The sequence below is a fragment of the Parambassis ranga genome, chromosome 20, assembly GCF_900634625.1.
Source record: "Parambassis ranga chromosome 20, fParRan2.1, whole genome shotgun sequence".
Lineage (NCBI taxonomy): Eukaryota > Metazoa > Chordata > Actinopteri > Ambassidae > Parambassis > Parambassis ranga.
Window position 1 is genome coordinate 7,109,009 of NC_041040.1, and position 20,358 is coordinate 7,129,366.

Genomic DNA, 20,358 nt, shown 5'->3' on the forward strand with positions numbered 1-20,358 from the left:
GTCCTAGCCAACTTTCATTAGGCTAACAGTAAAGTTTACATGAGCACCAATCCTAGCTAGCTAGCTAACATTTATCCGAGCTGAGCTAGCTAGCACAAGAATAACAAACTTGCTAAAAACTCGGCATTACATCTCCCCCATCCACCCCACGCCACGAACAAATGCCTTACCTTTATCCTTTGACCGTTTTCTTCCTCTGTTTTTACGTTTTTCTGTCTCACTGGGATCAATTCCTTTTGACTCTGTTGTCACTCAATCATTCCCATCGTACCTGTCGGCGGCTCTTACGTCACTAACTGCGTGACAGTGCAGTCCATCAATTTTCTAATCAAATCAAAGAACTTTATTTGTCCCCTGGGGAGCATTTTACACAACAACAATAACAACAACAGAATGAAATAGATTGACATTCTAAAGTTATTTTTAAGCATTTAAAGGACATAATAAACACAGGTAGCTACAGATCATTTTAATTCTCCTTGAGGCTGAAGTTGCAGCTTTGGGGCCCCCTGGTGGCCATAATATACACTGCATACATGCAAACAGGAATTCATTCACTTTATTAAGAAATTTTGATTGATAAGTTTGTGACCTAAGATAGAAGGAGATTGAATACAACAAAGTCAGAAAGTTTCATGCAAAGACTTTTATTTATGAATAGTCTGCAGTACTGTACAGTAGCACTGACCTGTCTGTATTGCTGATCACTCCAACTGATCAGATCAAATACAGACAAAGTCTGTGCCTTCAAAAACAGTTCCCTTTTCACAATAATCTAAAAATACCTTGTTCTGTTTTAAATATGTCTTAACTTCTGAAAATAAAATATACATTATATGAAATATAACAGTTGTTTATTGGATAGACTATATTGTACCAAATGCAATTATATGCAAATACACCTTCTCTCTGTGACTTCTCACGCATTACATGCACAAAAAAAGAGAGAAACAAAAAAAAAAGATGCATACAAAAAAAGCTGTACATACTGTATGAAAATAGAAAATATCAAAGCAAGATGTGCACCAATAGTCTAGATTATGTTACAAAGTACTTGCAGTACAAAAAGACCTACGAGAATGACCAGATAAACACATTACCTGGAGCACAGAGGTACGGATACCGGGTTAGATGACAGGACAAAGACAAAAAAAAAAAAAGCATAAAGAAATAAAAGAGAGAAGAAAAAAAAAACCTCGCTTTCATGCAAGTGTACAACCGGATCCAACTGCAGCTGGATTAAAAAGTGACAGGGTCAAACGGGCAAACCAGGAGTTACAGTTTCAGGTTTGAATTTTGCCATTAAAACCCAGTAAATGTTGATGTCCAATGCATAGCACAAAGTTTAGTTTGGTATGATTTTCTTTTAATGTTTGTATTGCTACCCCATAAGTAAAGTGAGTGAATTTAAACTTATAAAGCACTGATATGTCAGCATTAAATTATTGATTATGTTACTGTGATTAGTATTCCAACAGTAATAACCTGTACAGCATCAATATTAAGCACAACAGCTTAATATTATTAATATTATTGCCACAACAATGTCATATGTTTCTTTTTCCATTTAGGTGAAGTGTTCAGGGCTAAAGCTACAGTGTGGAACCTTTGTCTCCCCCTTCTGGCTATAACAGTAATTACACAAACACAGTGGGATTCTTTTTTTTGTTTTTTACCACATTTTCTGCCACCAGAAAGAATTTATACGTAACTAGAAGAATTAAATGTCACGCAAACATCCCACGCTGTAGCTTTAAATCAGGATACTGACACTGGACGTGTTACACACAAAAGAAGTTTAAACAGTGTGTACAAGGCACACTGCGATCAGTATAGCTACATCTATCATTTCCTTCAAAAAGCACTTCTGAAACCACACAAACAGAGATGTGAAGGAAAGGGGGGGGGGCTGCACAGTTACATACAGACGTCTGTTAATGCCACCGTTTTCTTCTAGAACACAATGAGGATTAACAGAAGACGTTTTTGGTACACATAGTGACTGCTGAGAGTGAGCAGGGGAAAAGTGAATCCCTTTGAGTGTAATCTCTGAGTATTTGAAGAGATTATCAGCCAATAATCCCAGCAGTGCAAACCTAACACAAAAAGGTTAAAGCATATGGGATCAGCTCCTTGGAATAGAGACTAACTACTAAAATCATAACATCACAAACACCCTGTGTATATGACTATGACTATATTGCTGTTGAGTGAAACTATTCACGGACCACAGTGTTTCTCTTTGCAATCCAGACTCTCCGAGTACATTCTCTATCACACAAGTATAAGAATAAAGAGCAGGGGGGGGTTCATTATTAGTAATACACCCGAACACCACATCTCAAAAAAATCGAATCTCTTCTTAACATACATAAGAAAATATACATTTCTTCAGCAATTAAATGTCTTAAATTGATTTTTTATATTCTTAATAAAATCTTATAACTCTTTCTTATTTACATTTGGTGTAGGTTAATACTGATTGTAATGCAATACTGTTGCCTTCATATGTTTTGACTGTTACATTTCTTTTGTTTGTTTGTTGAGCAGAAGCACTTTTACATTCATATTTCAGCAACCGGGCTCGTCAAAGAGCCCGAGCGCAGACGGGGATAATGACATGCATTTTTTTTTTCCAAAAGCAAAACACTTCAAAAGGAGGAAGTCTGCTCGCTTGAGCAAACAAACTCATCGAAGAGGCGCACAGTATGGAAGGACGAGGAGATTGAAAAAGGCCTGGAGAACCAGCACGCGGCAGTGCCTTTTATTTGGCTGAAAGAATGCTCTCGCCACACCGGAGCAGTCAGTGCTGTGGAGAAGTCATGTGTGACAAGTACAGGTGGGGTCACAGCTGGCTGGGGCGGTGGAGGTGAGATGAGAACTTTTGTTGTTGGAAAAAGCTGTTAACTTGAGAAAGACAGATTTCCACAGTGGTGAAGGCAGTGATCAGAGGTTAGACTCTCTCCACTCGACTGGGGTCATAGGAGTCTGATGAGAAAAGAGAGGAAAGAGAAGATGAGACAATGCAATCACAACAAATCACCGGCTCAGAGTGAACTCTTAAAGGAACAGCTTGACATTTCTTTCTGTCCAAAAGTGAGATATGAGCGGGAGCGGTGCTACTAAGACCAGAATACAGGTAAATACAGGTCAACAACTTAACTCTATTTTAGCCTAGAAGTTGTATTTTCTTGTGCTATCATCAACATACAGGAGGCAGACAACATGTCAGTAGGAAACCTTCCTAAAGCTTATCCTTTTGGCTTCCTGGCAGGTGACTTGTGTGTGCGTAGCCTTATAATTCACTATCAAGCCAGTGTGGGTTCAATATAAAGTCCTGCACCTCTGTGGAAACAGCACAATCATGGCTGCAAGTAGATGTGTCAATGAGCAACAATAGCACAGTTATAAATACATGTGTACCTGTTGTGCTAAAAATAGCATCACAATCAACACACAGTGTCTAATATAATGAGGGAGCTTTACTCTGCAGGGAACACTGCCAGCACCTACCTGAGATAGAGAGCATTTCTTCATCCTCCATATTGGAGGGGCCACAGGTTCCAGTGCTGAAGCTGAGGGGCAGTGTTATTTCTCTCTTGGGAACACTGCGAGGTTTAGGCAGCAGAGGAGGTTTCTGCAGCCTGGTGCGCTGCTTTGGTTTGGGCGCCTTTTCTCTCTTAGGACCTCGCGGTGTCTCAGTTCTGCTGACCCCAGCCGTACTCTGCTCGTAGTTCACCTTCTCCGAAGCCTCTTCTTTGTCATCCTCCACTATTTTCAGCTCCACCTTTCCATCTGGAACCTCTGCTTTTAACTCCTCTTTGCTTCCTTCATTGTCTGCTTCTAGTGCAATCTCAGTATTCATCTCTTCTATCTTTTCTTCATGTCTTTGCTCTTCATTACACCCGCCTTCAGTGTCTTCTTTTGGTTTACAGTCTACTTCAAGATCCTCCAGCTTTCCTTGTGCATCTTCATGTTCATCTGAAGTTCTCTCCTCTGCTTTCTCTAATTGTTGCTCAACAACTTCCTCCTTTGTACCTTCCTGAACGTTCACTTCCTCCCTGTCTTCATCTCTCTCTTTAGAATCACTGTCTCCCCCCGCCTCCTCACATGTGGGACTGAGGGGTCTTACGGGAGGAGAGTCCACTGTCTCAGAGTTCAGCTTTTCTTCTGGGAATTCAGCCGCTTTGGACGCTTCATCTTGCTCATTCTTCTCCATACTGCACATGCTCAGTGCTAGCGTCTCATCTGGCGTAACAGGCAGAGACAAAAGAAGCTTACTTGGAGGGAACTCAGGCAGGTCCAGTATTGGCTGAGTGTCTGTCTCCTCGTTGTCTCCGCCATTACTGTGGGTGTTGCTGTGCTTTTGTCTATCACCATCTTCTTGGTCTAAACCTGCTCCCGTCTCACTGACCTCCTCTGCATCTGTTCCCTGGACTAGCAGGGCCTCCTCTTTGACTTGCTCAGACTCTCCTATCACTTGCTGCGTCTCTTCACTTGGATTTTTCTCAGCTGCAGTGTCATCCTGGTTGTCGTCGAGCTCTTTGTCAGCCACGCCCAGGGCCTCCACTGGAACAGCTATACCTAGGATCCGTGCTGCCCTTTGCTCAATAGACTCATTTTCTGGAATTCCTTTTGCGCATTTAACCTCGTACAGATTGCTGAGGTCCTCTGCAGGTAAAGCATTGGCCTTCTCCTGAATCAATAAGTTTTCCAGATGCTTATCTGCTATTGTTGACTCGTTCTTATAAGTCAGAGGCTCGGAAGTGGTGTATCTGTTGTCGCCATTACCATCACTGCACACAAATGAAACTTCCCTGGTCAACCTTGTGATATGTGGCGAGCTGTCTTTCTGAGGTGACCTGCTGCTTTCACTCCTGCTCCTGCAGATGCTTAAACTCACTGGAACAATGTCTGTTTTGGCTCTTCTCTCTGCGTTCACCTCAGCTTCCAGATCTTTATTTGAATTGTGCTCAGGGCTACCATTTTTTTTAACGAGGACTGTCCTAGTCTCCCGGGAAAGCTGCACTGATTGAGTGAGATCTTTATAATCTAATGGAGATGAGACAGAGAGCGAACGCTGCATCGGCTCCCTGGGACCACCAGGAGTTTCTGTGTAGACGGTTAGCCCCACATCCCTCAGAAGGGACTCTTGAGGGACAGGGATGTCCTGTCTATAGAGTCGATTTGACTCACTGTGTGAGGAGACAGAAGATAGGAGAAAATTGTCTTTGGGGCCTGGGTTAAGAGGTATGGAAAACTCATTTGCCTGGGGTAAGGTGTTTGCTTGTGGCCTTGAGAAAGCACTCCTCACATCCATGGAATCTAGCTCAGCGGTAGAGGCCAAGGACTTTGATCTCACTTTTATATTGTTGTTGGTCTGCTCTGTGTGCAATGGTGGAAGACTGATTGCTTCCCTGCCTGGTTCTGGACCAGCAGTGAAATGTGCTCCTGATTTAAACTGACCTAGTCTCCTATTCATGCCATCAAGATCATCAAAGCTCTGAGCCAAAATGGGTCTTTTGCTGATTGTGTCTTCCATCTCTTTATTGATGCTTTCCAGTTCACCAATGGCGTCACAGGGTCGTCGGTTTACTGGCTTTAGGAGAAACTGACCGAAGACCACCTGCTCTGCACTCTCTGGGGGACTGCAGTTGCTTTTCCTGGGAGAGGACGGCTGCTGCTCTCCCTGATTATGTACCTTGGACAGAGAGGGGGGGTCTTGTTGCAGAGGTTGTGTTGGGCTGAGACTGATACGAGAGAAGGCGCTGTTGCTGGAGGGATTAAGGTTTTTCTGGCCCGCCATGGGGTAGCCATAAGAGGAACTAGTGTCTGTCATCACACAAATGTCTGTGGTAGTATCTGAGGCAGAATGAACAGGCTCCTGACCCCCAGGAGGACTCTGAGGTTCAGGACTTTTTACCACAGTCAAAGGTGAGCCGGTCTGAGTTTCCTGATTCCTGTACTGGTTTCCAGGCCAGGACCCAGCATAACACAGCTCTTTGTCCTGATTTGCTTGGAGTGCCCAGGCATCTATAATCTCCTTCCTTAAAGGAGCCCTCTTGTAGTTCCTCATTGTGGATGTGCTGCTGGTGTGAAAGTGAGTGTAGTGGGATCTGATGGGCACCTCGTTTACAGACTTGCTCCGAACGCTCTCTCTGAGGCCTACAGCGAAAGTCTCTGTGTGGGTGACAGTCAGGCTCGGTAGGGTCTCATTGTTATTCTGATCAGCTGCTAAGTCTTTGCTAATGTTAGTTGGTGTGTGAACAGGGACTGATACAAGGCAGAAGATAGTCTCACTCACTCTCCTCTTGCTGTTTTCTGCTGCTGACTCAGGGTCAATTTTTTTCACTTGCGTAATGGTCTCTCCATAGACCTGCTCTGAGCTGGACCCCTGACGAGAAGAGGCTCTTGTTAAAGGGGCCTGGAAGGCTGAAGAGGGCGACAGAGGAGGACGTTGGTTTTTGGAATATCTGTTGTTGCAGTTTTGGTCAGGTGCTGGGAAGTTATCGACAGTCTCTTTGTGCAAATTGCTGTGCCACCTGTTGTTGTCACTGTCGAAGTCACTAGAAGACGTCGGGTTAGCATCATCGGCCATTTTGGTGCCGATGAAAGGCCCCAATGGTGGGGGCAGAAAGGCACTGTCGTTGGGTGCGGGCTCCGACACGGTAACACTGGGAAGCTCGTTGCGGATGTGGCGGATCTTGTCGGCGTCCGTCAGGGAGTTGCCACCAAGGGCTGAGGATATATGGCGGATCCGGGGATCATCAAAGGGGATATACTGGACCCCTCCACCAGGCCGCTCCTGTGTAGTATACACAGGGTAAAGCTGCTTCTGGCTGGACATGCTCCTCTCTCTCTGGGGATCAGACCAGGTACCTGCTGGATGTCTGGTGATCCAGTGAGATCCATCTGGAGCCACATGTATCTGCTGGTACACGTCCCCTCTGTACCTGAGATAAGAAACATTTGTTAGCAGTTAGCATTTTTTATTTCTAGCTAAAAGATGAAAAAAATGTTTGAAATTCATTCAATTCATGTAACAAAAAAAGATCTACCTGTAATCAACAGCAATTTCACCGTATCCCCGGCGCATCCCTCCCATTATAGGAGCTCTTTTATATGATGGGGGAGGAATGTATCCTGGAGGTCCAGAGTCCTGTGCAAAATAGTCCAGTTGGGGGTCACCTGTCCTTGATATGGGTAGTGGCGTTCTGTCCCTGGCCTGGGGAATGACTGAGTCTCTGCCAGACAGCACCTCACAACTTCCCCTGATCTGCTGGTGCATCTCATAAGAGGGAGGTCTGGGGGGTCGGGTGAAGCGGGGCTTTGGTGTCATTGAAAGTTGGTTAGCGCTGGCCGGCCTACCATTCTCCGGCCAGCGGGGTGCCCTGTAAAAATCATGTTGTGACAGTGGGTGGCCATTAACCCGTCTGTACAGCTCCTGACCGGCTGTAGAAATGTCCACATACTGCAGGCTCTCAGGCTGCAGCATCCTGGGCAGGGACTGGGATTTGGCTTTGGTCCTGGGGTGGACTACCATGCCCTCTGGTGTTCTGGCATGAAGCCGCTGCTGCTCCTGTGCCCAGCGCTCACCCTCGCTCTGTGAAAGCTGGCGGCTGAAGCTCACAGCGGGGCGCCACTCCTCTGTCCCCAGGCTCTGACACTTCCTCTCTGTTGCCATTCTCCACTGATGCAGAGCCACCTCCCTCTCTCTTGAGCGAGCCTGAGCTTGTGTTTGGACCTGGACCTGGGACTGAGCCTGGGCCTGAGCCTGAACTTGAGCAGCCCAGCGCTGCCTTTCCTGAGCTGCTCTCTGACGCTCCTCTGCAGACAGCTCTTGGCCTCTTGCTTGTTGCGGCCCCTCTGGCCTGCTGTACGCCCCCTGCTGGCTCCCCCCATGGGCATTTCTTAAGTCAGCATAGTCCAACAGCACAGTGAAGTCCTGGCCTCTCCTCCTCCAGTATGACACATCCTTGGACTGAGGTTGTGGACCTCTGGTGCCATCACAAAACCTGTGTAAAAACAGACAAATAAAGCATCAGTATCCTTCTCTCCTTTTGGAACTGTAACTCTCTTAAGGGCTATTTTCTCATTTTCTTTAGATATTTTGTCTCCAGAAAAAAAAAACTCCCACTAGATGGAAGCAGATGACCACGAGCAGCAGTGCAAGTGTTTAGTAATTGTGATTTTTCAATGGAGCATAATGAACACGTAACACACGTGACAAACAGTGGCTGTTAGTTCCAGATGTCCTTCAGAACAGATCAAAATTTAGAGGACGTCTCACAGAAATCTCTTTTTTTTGGACTTTTTCTCCTAATCTAAGAAAACGAGCAGTGTTTCAGTGTAAGGAAATGTCTCTGAGGAGATGCTTGATGGATCTGATGGAATACAACAAGACGCTACATGTGCAGCCTGATCATTTCAGGCTATTTGCAGAGCGAGGGACTGACAGACAACGTAAACAAGACGCAAGCACATGTGTTCTTCCCCTCGAGGGCAAGGCCACCGAGCGCCCTTGACATTTCCATCCATGATCATCATTGGCCATGGACTTCGGCTGCAGGGGGGAGGGGGGCAGTTCTACTGAATTTGAGGGCATCTCATGTAAGATGGGTTACCATCATTAGTCTAATTGGGTCTAAGTAGCACTGCCTAGTGGGAATGCCAAGATAGGCCTGTTTCTTATCTAAACTAAAGCTGCCAGGCAAAACGGATTTGGACGAGAGGAGAAAAAAAAAAGAGGGATGAACAAACAACAGACTGAAATCGCAGAACATATGTCTTAGCAATTCCCACATTCCCAATTGAATGCTGTGATAGCACTGGCGTAGCAGCGACATGAAAATGCGGATTACTCATCTCAAAGAATAAAACAAAAAAATAAAAAAAATTGAAAAACTCATCACAACCACTGACATTGTTCAAGGTCATTTGACTATTTTGAGATGCTCTGTCACTGGCTGGTGGCTAAAAGGGATTATGGAGCAGGGAGGAAAGTCATCCCAACAACAAAATGAAAGAAAAAAGAAGAAGAAGAAAAAAAAATCTGACAAGCTTGCCTAATTGTGTGGACAAGGGAACAGCTGTATTGACTTTGTCTCGGTTACAGCACACTAACCCCCAGAACTGGTGCAAATAGGCAAACTAAACAACCCTGGAAAAAATAGACCAGCTTCAGCTGGGCTATCTGTGGAATCAACATAACAGCCTTTACCCGTGAGGGTTTCAATTGCATAACTCCAGACGAGGCTAAATATAGCTTATCTTCCATATACATATTTAAATAAACCCTATATGAAATCTGTATTATTGATGGGGGATTCATTATGTAAGTAGTGAAACAGTGGGAACCAGCTTATTGGATATGTATGAAGGTACAATGGGGAAGGGGGTAACCTGGCAAACCTGGTACCTTGTGTGTGTGTGTGTGTGTAGACTGGGCATGCTCAAATGCAGGTTTGCCCAAGAGCCGTTTTGATTACAACTTCAAGGTCCCATGTGGCAGATTAAGACTCCAGCACACATTATCCCTCCTCCCATGCCCAGCACTTGATTGGAAAGAGGAGCAGAGATGGGAATAGAAAGAAATGTGGGGGAAGTTACACACCAGGGGAAGAACAGAGGCGAGGGGAGAAAGATGGTGGGAGAAGTGTGTTCGCAGCTCCATCAAAGATATGATGCAAAAGTCCTCATGCAACAAATTCACATTTCATTAATGCACTCCATCAAAGCACTATAATCAATACAAAATAATAGGAAAAGCAGAAGGAGACAAATCATGTCTTACCCACTGTCTGAGGTGAGCGACTCTCCCAAGGAGTGGGTGTCTGTTTGGCTCCGGTTTTCACCCTCCCGTCTCGGCTGGCTCCTGTCCCTGGGTTCGTTGTTGTTGTTGTTGGGACAGCCACTGCTACCGCTGCCTCCACCATACGCTTGGGGCTGCCTGGTACCACCGCCATTTCCGTAAGCCACCACAGGCCCTCTTTCGTAGCCATTCACCACCCTGGGGCCGGGCCTGTTCTCCAGGATTTCATGGTGTTTGCTGTAGGATGGCGGCGAGGATGAGGGAGGCTGGCGGGTTGAGGATGTGGGGGTCGGGGTAGGGGTGGAGGAGGTGGTATGCTTGGGTAGCTTGTATCCATGAGAGATGAGGAGGTCCTCCACGCTGTACATGGTCGCATTTGTTTATGCTGGTGTGTTTTATTTCTTTCCTCAACCTGCTTTTTGTTTCTGTTTTTTTGTTTTTTAGAGAGAGGAAGGTAGGTCGGTTGTCAAGGCGTCTCTGCTTCTCCCCTACGTGCAGCGGCAGGATCACCGGCACAGCTGCGCAGCTGAGGCCATCACTGAGAAAAAAGAGAGAGGGGAACGACGTGAGGTGACAAGAAGAGAAACAGAGCAAAGAAGGTGACGGTAAAACCATTATCCCCGCTACCCGTGTCCACTTTTTGTTGAGGGTCCCAACCTCTGTGGACATTTTGCAGGGACAAGACACAAAAACGGCTGAATTCTGTTCACGACAAAACCGAGACGACCACCCCCCCCCTTTCTCTTCTCCCATTCTCCTAGCAACAACTCTCTCCATTTCCCTCACCAAACCTGTCCACCTTCCAGAGCTCTGGAGGACACAAGGTACAAAAACACTCTACAAATCAACTGCGATCATCATCAGCAACAAGAGTTTCAGAGTGCTGCAGTTAAAACACAAAATGTCACTGTTTGCAGTTGGCTCCCCGCAGACTTCCATACAGTGGCTGCTAGCAGCCTTCCACTGCTCATGTTCTGCATCAATGAGGCATCTGGGGGATTGTATTCCTCTCCGCTCAACTCAGGATTCTTTCTCTCCACATTCATCTCGGAGAAGTATTTTCTGGTTGTTGCCAGCGTGGAGAAAGAAACATGCCCTAAATACATCTCATGGAGCTGGATGAAGAATAAAAAATTCATCCTAATGAGTATGGAATATTTACATTGATGATATGGTCCGTCAATTTATCAGCTAACAAGAAATGAATTCATTAAATATAATAGTTATAATTTATTCATAATGTTGAATATATGAATGATTGATCAAGAAATGTACAAATAATCTGGAGCTAGATTCAAAATGGTAAAAATGGCAAAAAGTCAAAAAACTGAAACCTTAGTCACGGTAGCATCAGGCAGCGTCTTCACTGCATCCTTCTAAGGATGATGGCTGTAGATACAGTACAGAACCTACAGGATGGAAATCCTTGTTCTACACATGCATTTATACATATTAAAGAGCTGTGTTCTACCCAAAAGTGACAACATGTATTAAGATGAAGGACTGACAAGGAATTGAACTGATGATGCGCTGTGTGCATCTGCTTGTGATGTAATGCCCTTGATGAAGTCATGCTTGCTGCCTTGTCAACAGGACAGATGCTGCTGCGGCCCACTCATTCAATACTCTGTACTGGAACAGACTGCCAACAACCTGGCTGTCCTTAATAAGAAATGACATACAGGAGCAGCACTGTGAGATTCGCTGCCAAAATCAAATGCTCAGACGCTTTAAAGGGCGATCACACTATGATTGTTAAATGGCGGAGCCAAATTGCTTGTTTTTCGCTTCTGAAAAACAGACGGCAGACGCAGCCTTGCTGAAATGTATTCAGCCATCTCGCAGATTAGCATTTGTTTTGCTTCTTAGCATTTGTTTAGCCATGATAGTCCCATAGAGATGCATCTATAAAAGGAGTCCTGACTCAGAGGGCAGCATCACTACCCCTCTTCCTCCTCCTGCCTTCCCTCCTTCTCCTCCTCCTCCTCCTCCTCGTACCTGAACCTTGGGATAGCCTACTAGGTGATTAACAGGATCCAAGACCGTGAAATGCCGCTCTCTTTGTGTGTCTGGCTCTCTAATACGATTATCTTTTTCATTTAAAACCTTAAACCTGTTAGTTTTGGAGGATTGACTCTTGGCGCTATCCCAGTTAATACTTTTGTCGAGTTTAACTCTTTCTATGAGTAATCTCCTCAAGAAGAAGCTGGGAGCTTCTTGTGTGCAATGTCGATCCAAATAGAATTTGGTTTGCCTTACTTCCTTCCAGATGAGCATGCAGACCGAAGACCTTCACAGTTTTTCACTACGTCATGAACTTTAGTTGAACCTCTGCTGGGCAACGGGCCAGTGATTAAATCACACCGTTTCTCAGAAAAACGGTAAATACAAGCACAATGCAATCAAAAATGTAGCATTTGAGGACATCTGTTACACAAAATGATGAACACAAATTCTTCAGAACCACCATCAGGTCTCCAAAGACGCCGACTATCAGATCTGATTGTTATCAGCATCCTTTCCTTCCTGCTGATGAAGCCTATCCCTCCAACCAGACATAAGCTTATTTAAATGAGCCTTGGAGTCACAGATCAGTAACATGATATTATAACATTTGCATATTCACCTGCCTTAACTCGACACCCATATGCTCTCTAATCTATCTAAATCCTTAATCTGAGGCAATTGCTCTCGGTGTCATTGCTAAATGAGGATTATCTCTATCATCAGTAAAAGTGAGGATTTCCTCCTGTAAAGTGACCTGCCCACATTCAGCCCACCGTGACCCCGCCTCCTTCCTTCCCATGACGAGCTCAGTTTAAATACCACTAATGCTGTTACGCAATGGAATTACCCATTTTATATCAAATAAAACCTCAGATTCATGCAACCATACGCAACAATGGTCGGCTTTCATCCCCCAAAACACAACAACATTGTGTCTCGCTACAATGCCTTTTTTGTGTGGAGAAAGACGCTGGCATTGCAGCCTCTTGGATTTGGCAACAAGGAAATAAAAGGGTGGAAAGAAGGGGGGGGGGCTGATCTGGTGTATTTTTAATGACGTGGCTCACTCAAACAGAGAAATCAATGACATAGTTTATGGATCACATATGCTGCTTAAGTAAGCTATAAATAAACAGAACCACATGTGGACTGGCAACACCCACTGTGGCCCCCCCTACACTGTCTCCAATCAGCAGCCACTGCTATGTTAAGAATGGCGCTCATGAGGTCAAGTGAACTTTTGTCGAGGCTTCTGTTTGTTTATCACAAACAGCAATTCTGGCTGTGTGTGTGTGTTACTGGTGGCTACACCAGCGGCAGGCTGCAGGGGCATGACGGCTTGCAGGTTGACAGTTTGGTGTCAGCTCCTTATTCATGGCCCAGCTGAGATGAGGGCATGGCGAGGAGGTGGGGAAGGAAGCAAGGTGGACAGGGGAAGGCACGGGTGGTGGACAAAGCAGGACAGGGACCTAAATCAGGCGGCAGGGAGGACAGAAGTTAAAGCATCAGAGGGTAAACAGCCAAGGATGCAAAGGCGATAGCTGGATAATTCAGTGTGTAAAAAGTTTTTTTTACACACAGTATAACACTGATTAAAGTCCCAAAGAAGACACAGATGTGTTAAAATAGTGAAGCACTACAGACCAAAAACAAATCTGGTTAACAGGCTCCAGCATGAAGCCACCACAACAAAAGAAATCTCACACACCAGAGCCTGGAACCAAAAAGACGATAAGCCTGCTTCCTAAAATATTCCACAAAAGCCGCACCTCTCCTGCACATTGTTCCCAGACCTCTTGGATCTACAACAACTGACCCTAATGGGTGTGCACTTGGCAAGTCAGTGGTCTGCATCTGTTAGAACTGTGCACGCACAAAGGGGGTGTGTGTGTGTGGGGGTCTCAGGGATGACAACCCATCACATTCAACAAAGAGCAACGGTACACAGATTGTTTATCTGTGTGACATCACTGTGTCAAGTGGAGGGGCCGTCTCTCTTCCTGAGGAAGTGTGTCGTCGTGGGGACGGAGGAGGAGAGCCGACTGTGTCGCAAGTGTTTCCAATCAGGCTCTCTGTGGGCTCCTGTTTGTCCGGAGAAGGCTGGAGGCAGTTTTTTTTTGTGTGTTTTTTTTTTTTTTTGCTGAGCTGCAGCCTGGACAACCTCCAGCCATATTTTACCCACTGTGACCCTCGATGTTCCCCACTTCAGGTAGGACTGTAACTCAGCAACATGAAGTGTGGGCATATTATCTGGGGAGCTATGTGCCCTCTGGACGCTCGCCATCCATCAGGAAAGTCCCACCGGGGCTCAGCAGCCACTACAGTTTAGGGCAATTATGACCCATGCAACAATGACAAATTACAGCTGAAAACAAATATTAAAAATAAAAAGATCTCTCTGTCCATTACAAAACAGAGACCTTCTACACGTTGCAAACCACATGTAGCAACAGGCGGGGCCCCTGCATTGTGAGTCAATTAGCTCATACGGAAAGGTTTAGCCAAAAAAAAAAAAAAACGCCCACTTACATTATGTTGTTGAGTATATCCCATGGCAACAGTTGTTTTGCTTTTGTGAATGGCAGCTCACAGACAATAGCATGTGGGCTGCTAAGATATTCCCGCTGCATTGCTCCAGTCCAAAACTTATTACAGTCAGACTCCGCTGGCAGGGAAATCAAAGGCAGGATTGAATGGAGGAAAAACAGGGAGGGTGGGTGGGAGGTGTTGTTTTTATTCCACCATATTCACACAACACCATTCAGTCTGCAACACTGCGGTCAGATTCTGATTCTTCTCAGATTTTCGAGAAGTAGTGCAGCCAAACTTTTTGTTTAACGCAGCGTCAGTGTTTCAATCTGACTGGCTGGCGCACAAGAAACAGCTAAGCTAATAGCTCATCAATGGGAGCAGTAAGACACTGACGACGAGAGGGGTTTTATATCATTGGACTCATTTTCCATTGTGTAAAGAGGCTTAACTCGGTTCAGCTCCATTGTGGTGATTTGACGTCACAACATTTTCTTCAGCTGAATGCATTAAACAGCCGCACGTGGATGGGGATTCAGCGCCCAGGCCAGAATTTAAAAATGAACACTGCATATGAGAGGAAGGAAAAAAAAAGCATGCTAATCCACGAGGCTACACAGTAGGCTTCACCTGCACTGAACTATTCCCAGCCCATGCTGCTTCTGAGCCTGCCAAACGGGCTTCATGGTAATTAGTGTCTGTCAAGGTCTGAGTCTTGCTAGAGATGACAGTAGCATGGTTTATCAGCCAGGAGCACAGTGATCAAAGGGTTAGCACGCCCTGGCTTCGTGCTAATCAGATGTGGACTTCTGTCTCAGTGCTACAGAAAGGTAGTAAACAGCAATCCAGCATGAACCAACACAGAATCCAACTCATGCATCATCAAGTTAAGCTAATGAAAACATTTACAGTCACATTTAGAGGAGCAGTTTGTGACATTTATAGTTTAATATAGATTTAATGAGTATAGTGCAACAAAGCCCGTATTACACACTACACTGGAGTTTTAAATCCGATGCCTGACACTCTTGGTAGTGGCTGTTGCCATGGAGACAGAGGTTATAACAACAACAAACTAAAAAACGCTGCATGATACTGCTGGAAAGTGGTGATAAAGTTCAGCACACATACAAAAACCCCTTTCCAAGAAAATAATCCAGGATTTAGTTAGCATAAATATAGTAGCTATAGTGTTTGTGCAATTCCATTCACTGCCAGAAGGGGGATGCAAACATTCTGCACTGTAGCTTTTAAAAAGTTATAGCTATACATTAGGAAAGCTACGTATTGTGTTGAGGTGAACTTTTCTCAAGCTAACATGCTAAACAGCCAACCTCAGATTGTTCCATCATGCACATGTAATACCGCTTTGTACCACAAGATGGTATAATGAGTCAGTGCAATTCCTACTCTGCCTTTACCTAAAGAAGAGAAGAAGAGATATCACCACACATGACAACAAACGGCGACCACAACAATGGAAATGACACAACTATAGGACTGAAGTGAGGTTGTGCTAACATTAAATAAATAAATAAATTAGCTGGTTTGTGTAGCGCTAACGCAGCAACAATTGGATTGTAAACATGTCATTTTAATACACAAAGGTATTTTAAACTTGAAGGGAGAGTGCTGCCCCCTTCTGTTGACATCATTTTTGATCCCTGCTCCTTCAGACTGCTGATAGATTTATGTTGACAGATGCCTGTGCGGCACATTACAGGTGGGATAAAAGGGCTGCCCCCCCACCACCACCACCACCACCACCACCACACACACACAACATAACTGTCATGATGGATGGCCTGGTGAACGCAGGATAACTGCTGTGTAAACACATGAAAATGAACCGTCAGGGTTATCTCAAGGGCTCCATTGCTGCAATTGCAAAAAAAAAAACAAAAATGACACACAGAAATCACAAAGCAGGCAGCTCAAAGCCAAACATATGGACACCCAGCCAAGGATTTAACAATAAAGCCAGCGTGCATTCCATTTCATTTCATGGCTCACATTCTCGCTCTGAGAGAGGCGCACTGGCAGATGTCAGTCGCTTTCACACGTTTCTGGCTGGCTTCCTCCACCAGCCTCCTTCCTCCTGCCTGCGTCACCTCTGCTCTGACATCACCATGTGACATCAGGCAAGACCTCAGAGGGGATCCCTGTAGCCAGGCAAACATCAGATGACTTTCAAAGGCTTCAGCTGCAGCTACCCAATGGCAGGAAAACTCATTTTCTTGATGTGTTTGGCCTAGAAACGACACGCAGGAGCTCTCTGCTGTCTGAGATGCAAAAACTAATCCTGCTCTCATACACACCAAAAAGAAAAGACGTTATCAGGGCCCTTTGCTTATCAATACCACTTTGGACCACTCCTGAAAGTCGACTCATTTTATAGCCGTGTGGAGGGCCCCTCCGGTTTGTGCTGACCAACCCTTTCCTCTCACTGCTGGAAGGAATTAATGAGCTGCTTCCTTTCTTAATACGCTGCCCATCCCACCATCCTCCACACACACACACACACACACACACACCTCCTCGGGGCATCTAGCACGGCCTTGTGTTCGCACACCATCCCAGTCTCAAGGATGTGTGAAAGACCTACCACAAAACACACACACACATCTGTGGAAAAAGCACACTTGCTGCCTTTTTTGCAGTATTTTGCCTTTTAAAATCCTCAGACTGTAGAAAATGTCTCTTTGCTGACATTCACTAACAGCTTTTGATGCAAGCTCACTGAGCTATGAAAGGTCTCAGCAGAAAATACACATCACTCCTGGGTAATGTTAATAAATGCTGTAAACAACACCACCTTAAATAATCAGACCTGAGGGTCGGGTAGAGGATCTGATGGAGTAAACACTTTTACCTGCAACCTCAAACATCTTAAACTTGAACTGGCCAGGTGAAATATTGCCAATCTGGCCTCTAGAGGTCCCAAAATGACAGTGCAGGACCTTCTAAAATGTAAAGCCACCGTGCCACTGAGACATAATTTAAGGTTTGAGTGTGGAACATAAATCATATTTGTGCAAGCATGTGCTTGCAGATCCGTGCAGGAGGTTACATGGCAGTGCGTGCAGGAGGAGACTGCACACAAGGGGGGGAAGGAGAAGAGAGGTCAAGCAGCAGCCATCATCATCACCACCACCACCACCATCACCACCATCATCATCATGCAAACATGCTGCAGGTGTGACAAAGTGACAACATGCAAACATCAAAGCGACCTAAACTTGGCAGACCATTTGCCAGCGGCTGCTCGTCGCTGCTTTCCATCGCCATTTGGCGTTCAGGAGAGAGACAGAGAGAGAGAGAGACAGCCGAGCACAGCCGCACACGACCGGACCCGACTGTTGTCATCATGTCGGTATGAAATGATTGACGGGCTTCGCAATGGTGCTAGCCCCCGCTGGTTCCCGCTGCAGGTTGATGGGGGGTAGTAGCATTCTAGCCTAGCCCCGATGCGCGCTGTAGAGAGAGAGAGAGAGAGAGACCACGCGGAATTCCATTAAAAACATCTGTCAGTCTAAGGTTTCGTCTCGTAAGCACTGCGCGCGTAACTGTTATATTGCGAGTGGAGACCTTGCGCGGTTGAGTGGAAATCCTTGGCTGAATTCGGCGTATTCAATCATCCATCACACTGTCTGTGTGTCAATGATAGCTCTGTTTTATAACTCCAACTGCTGACTGCCGCTCATCGCGGCGCACGGCGGCAGAAACAGCGCCGAGAAGGATTAAAGCAAAGCAATTCTACAAGTTAAAATGGGATATAAGGAATAGTTGTTTGGAGTGGCACAGGAGGCATCCCGTATATAAGCCACAGCCGCAATGTTGCGCTTAAGTCTGTAATTAGTGTCCCCCCCACCTTGATATGAATCTCTGCGCGTAAGCTAGGACTCAAAAACTGCGTAATTTGGACGGAGTTTGGCCTCTCTCTTCCTCAGCAGACAGCACGGCACATTAACGGGGGCTAGCGCTAGCCCTGCTAGCTCCATCATCATCAGCAGCAGCAGTCTTTAACCTTCAGCGGAGAGAAGCGCGTCCGCAAACAGTGGCGGTCGCCTCCGCACACGCTTCAAGTTAAAATAACAGCGAGCGCCATCCTCCCAGCGCTTCACCTTCTAATGCCGCGTCCTGGAAGCACCACTAGGTCTGTCCTGACCCTCCAATCCCTGCACAGGAGGCAGACACAGTCCGGCAGGGAGTGCGCCGAGTTGGCTGGATCAGCGCAGCTCGGCTCAGCGCGGCTGCAAGTTAAGGGACCGCTGGAAATGTTGAAGGCAGAGCAGATGCGACTCACAGCAACAGCAGCAGCAGCAGCTGTCCTCCACAGAAGCTCCGCAAAATTACAAAAAAAAAAGAAGAAATCACACGCCCAACATACGCCTGAGTGACCTGCGCTCTGTCGCTCGACCTGGGGCCACTTTTACCTGTGAAATGCGTCGTTGCGTTGCCGCCTAGTCCCCGGCGCTCATCCCTGCCGCTGCTCTGGACGGACTGAGCTGAGATCTGCTGAGGGAACAGCCCCTCTACAGCACAGCAGTGAGGAGACATCCCTCCGCTCCAGCCCGGGAGGCAGCTGGACTCTGCTCACTTCACACTCAGCACAAACACAATGCACACACAACAAAGTCCCATCCACTATCATCACAGTGATTTATAACAGCCACTGAAGGAGACATTTAAATATTCCACACTTATGTAACTCTATCAAACAGTACAGCGGCCTATGTAACATGATAGCTATTTATATGTGCAGAGCCTCAATAATAATGTGATTAATTACTGTTTAAAGTGGCAGAGCAGACTGTGGGAGGCCAGGCTGAGACCACATTAGGGAGTTTGGCAAAGAAAAATCAACACACCGTCACTCGTAACTCATCACAGTCAGCCTGGTTCCCTTTGTGTCAGGCAGAGTGCAGGACCCAGGAAACGTTTTGTGGAACTTTTTTGTTGTGTTTGGTGTGGATTTCACTCTTGTCCAACTACTTGGTTAGGTTTATAATTAATAGCAAAATCCTCTAACAAGCTGTAAGATTTGAAATGAAACTGTATGTGATGAGTTTAATATGAAACTACCCCCCAAAAATAGATGTAAAATGTAGGCGGCCTCTAAAAGTCATCAGACAATACCAACAGATCCCAAAGATGATGCATTATGCTCCCCGTCTTCATAGATGGTGGGTCGGACCATCAAAATATGATAGAATCAGTGCCTAAGCTACAAATTTCTCCTGCTATAATATGTACACACAGCTAACAGCAATTAGCCTGGCCCGCCATATCCACTCCATGCATCTGGAATGTGGTGGGCTTTGTGTGATGACTTGCTGCTTGCCTCATTCAAAAATATTTGCAGAATTGCTAATAACACTTTACACATTATTATAGTAAAACTAACAAGTGTTTGACCTGCATGCCATTTTGGATGTCTTTTGTTGATACTAGTCTGTCTGGTCATTGCTCTGCTTATGTCACATGTGTCATGTCTCTGATTGGTTGTATGTCTATTCGATGTTGAGTTTATTCTGCATCTGCCGGTACTGAATCCACAGAGGCCAGACCAGACTGTATGGCCAGGCTTAGCAGCTATGTTTAGCATCACAAAACGTAGGTTAGCTAGGACATTCGCGAAGGTTAGTTGCCAAATCTTCCTGGACGGCGCTGATGAGACCCTGACAAGTACATCTTTGTTTTCAACCCTTTCTGCTGAAACCTAATTGGAACATATGTGTGGGTCCCTGGCTCGGAATAAAATATTTAATAGTGGGTTTTTGTTTGTCCTACATTCACCCTCTGGATCTTGTGTCAAAGCTAAAAATCCATTTGAATTTGTTTACGCACTTCATTGTTAGTATGAAAAGCTGTTTACAGCAGTACATCAAACTCTTTTGTTTTTGTTTCTCCTGGAAGGTTTGCCAAAACTTACTTTACGCCCATCTGGCTCTGAGCCTTCAGCGCTAAAACTGCCGTCCACCTCCTAAAAAGAACAGAGGACCCTAAAA

The 20,358-nt window shown here is 45.6% G+C and overlaps 1 protein-coding gene across 2 annotated transcripts; it reads right to left on the reverse strand.

Moving 5' to 3' along the window:
- Positions 1–1,364: 1,364 nt before the first annotated feature.
- Positions 1,365–18,945, reverse strand: jcada (junctional cadherin 5 associated a). Of its 2 annotated transcripts, none has more exons than XM_028432709.1 (5): positions 18,784–18,945; positions 9,794–10,349; positions 7,059–8,015; positions 3,514–6,953; positions 1,365–2,988 (listed from the first exon to the last, which is right to left on the reverse strand). In XM_028432709.1, exons 2-5 carry the CDS (start codon positions 10,177–10,179, stop codon positions 2,954–2,956), a joined length of 4,818 nt encoding a protein of 1,605 aa, XP_028288510.1. In that variant the 5' UTR covers positions 10,180–10,349; positions 18,784–18,945; the 3' UTR covers positions 1,365–2,953. The 2 variants fall into 2 exon arrangements, with proteins under 2 accessions (XP_028288510.1, XP_028288512.1); XM_028432711.1 differs by lacking the exon at positions 18,784–18,945 and adding an exon at positions 17,936–17,972.
- Positions 18,946–20,358: the final 1,413 nt, after the last annotated feature.

Excerpts from the sequence above, each read along its gene's own strand:
- jcada (XM_028432709.1), bottom strand. The coding sequence starts at position 10,179 with ATGTACAGCGTGGAGGACCTCCTCATCTCTCATGGATACAAGCTACCC. Across the intron at positions 6,954-7,058 it reads GAAATTGCTGTTGATTACAG|GTACAGAGGGGACGTGTACC; the intron begins GTAGATCTTTTT and ends TTCTTATCTCAG. Across the intron at positions 2,989-3,513 it reads AGAAATGCTCTCTATCTCAG|ACTCCTATGACCCCAGTCGA; the intron begins GTAGGTGCTGGC and ends TTTTCTCATCAG.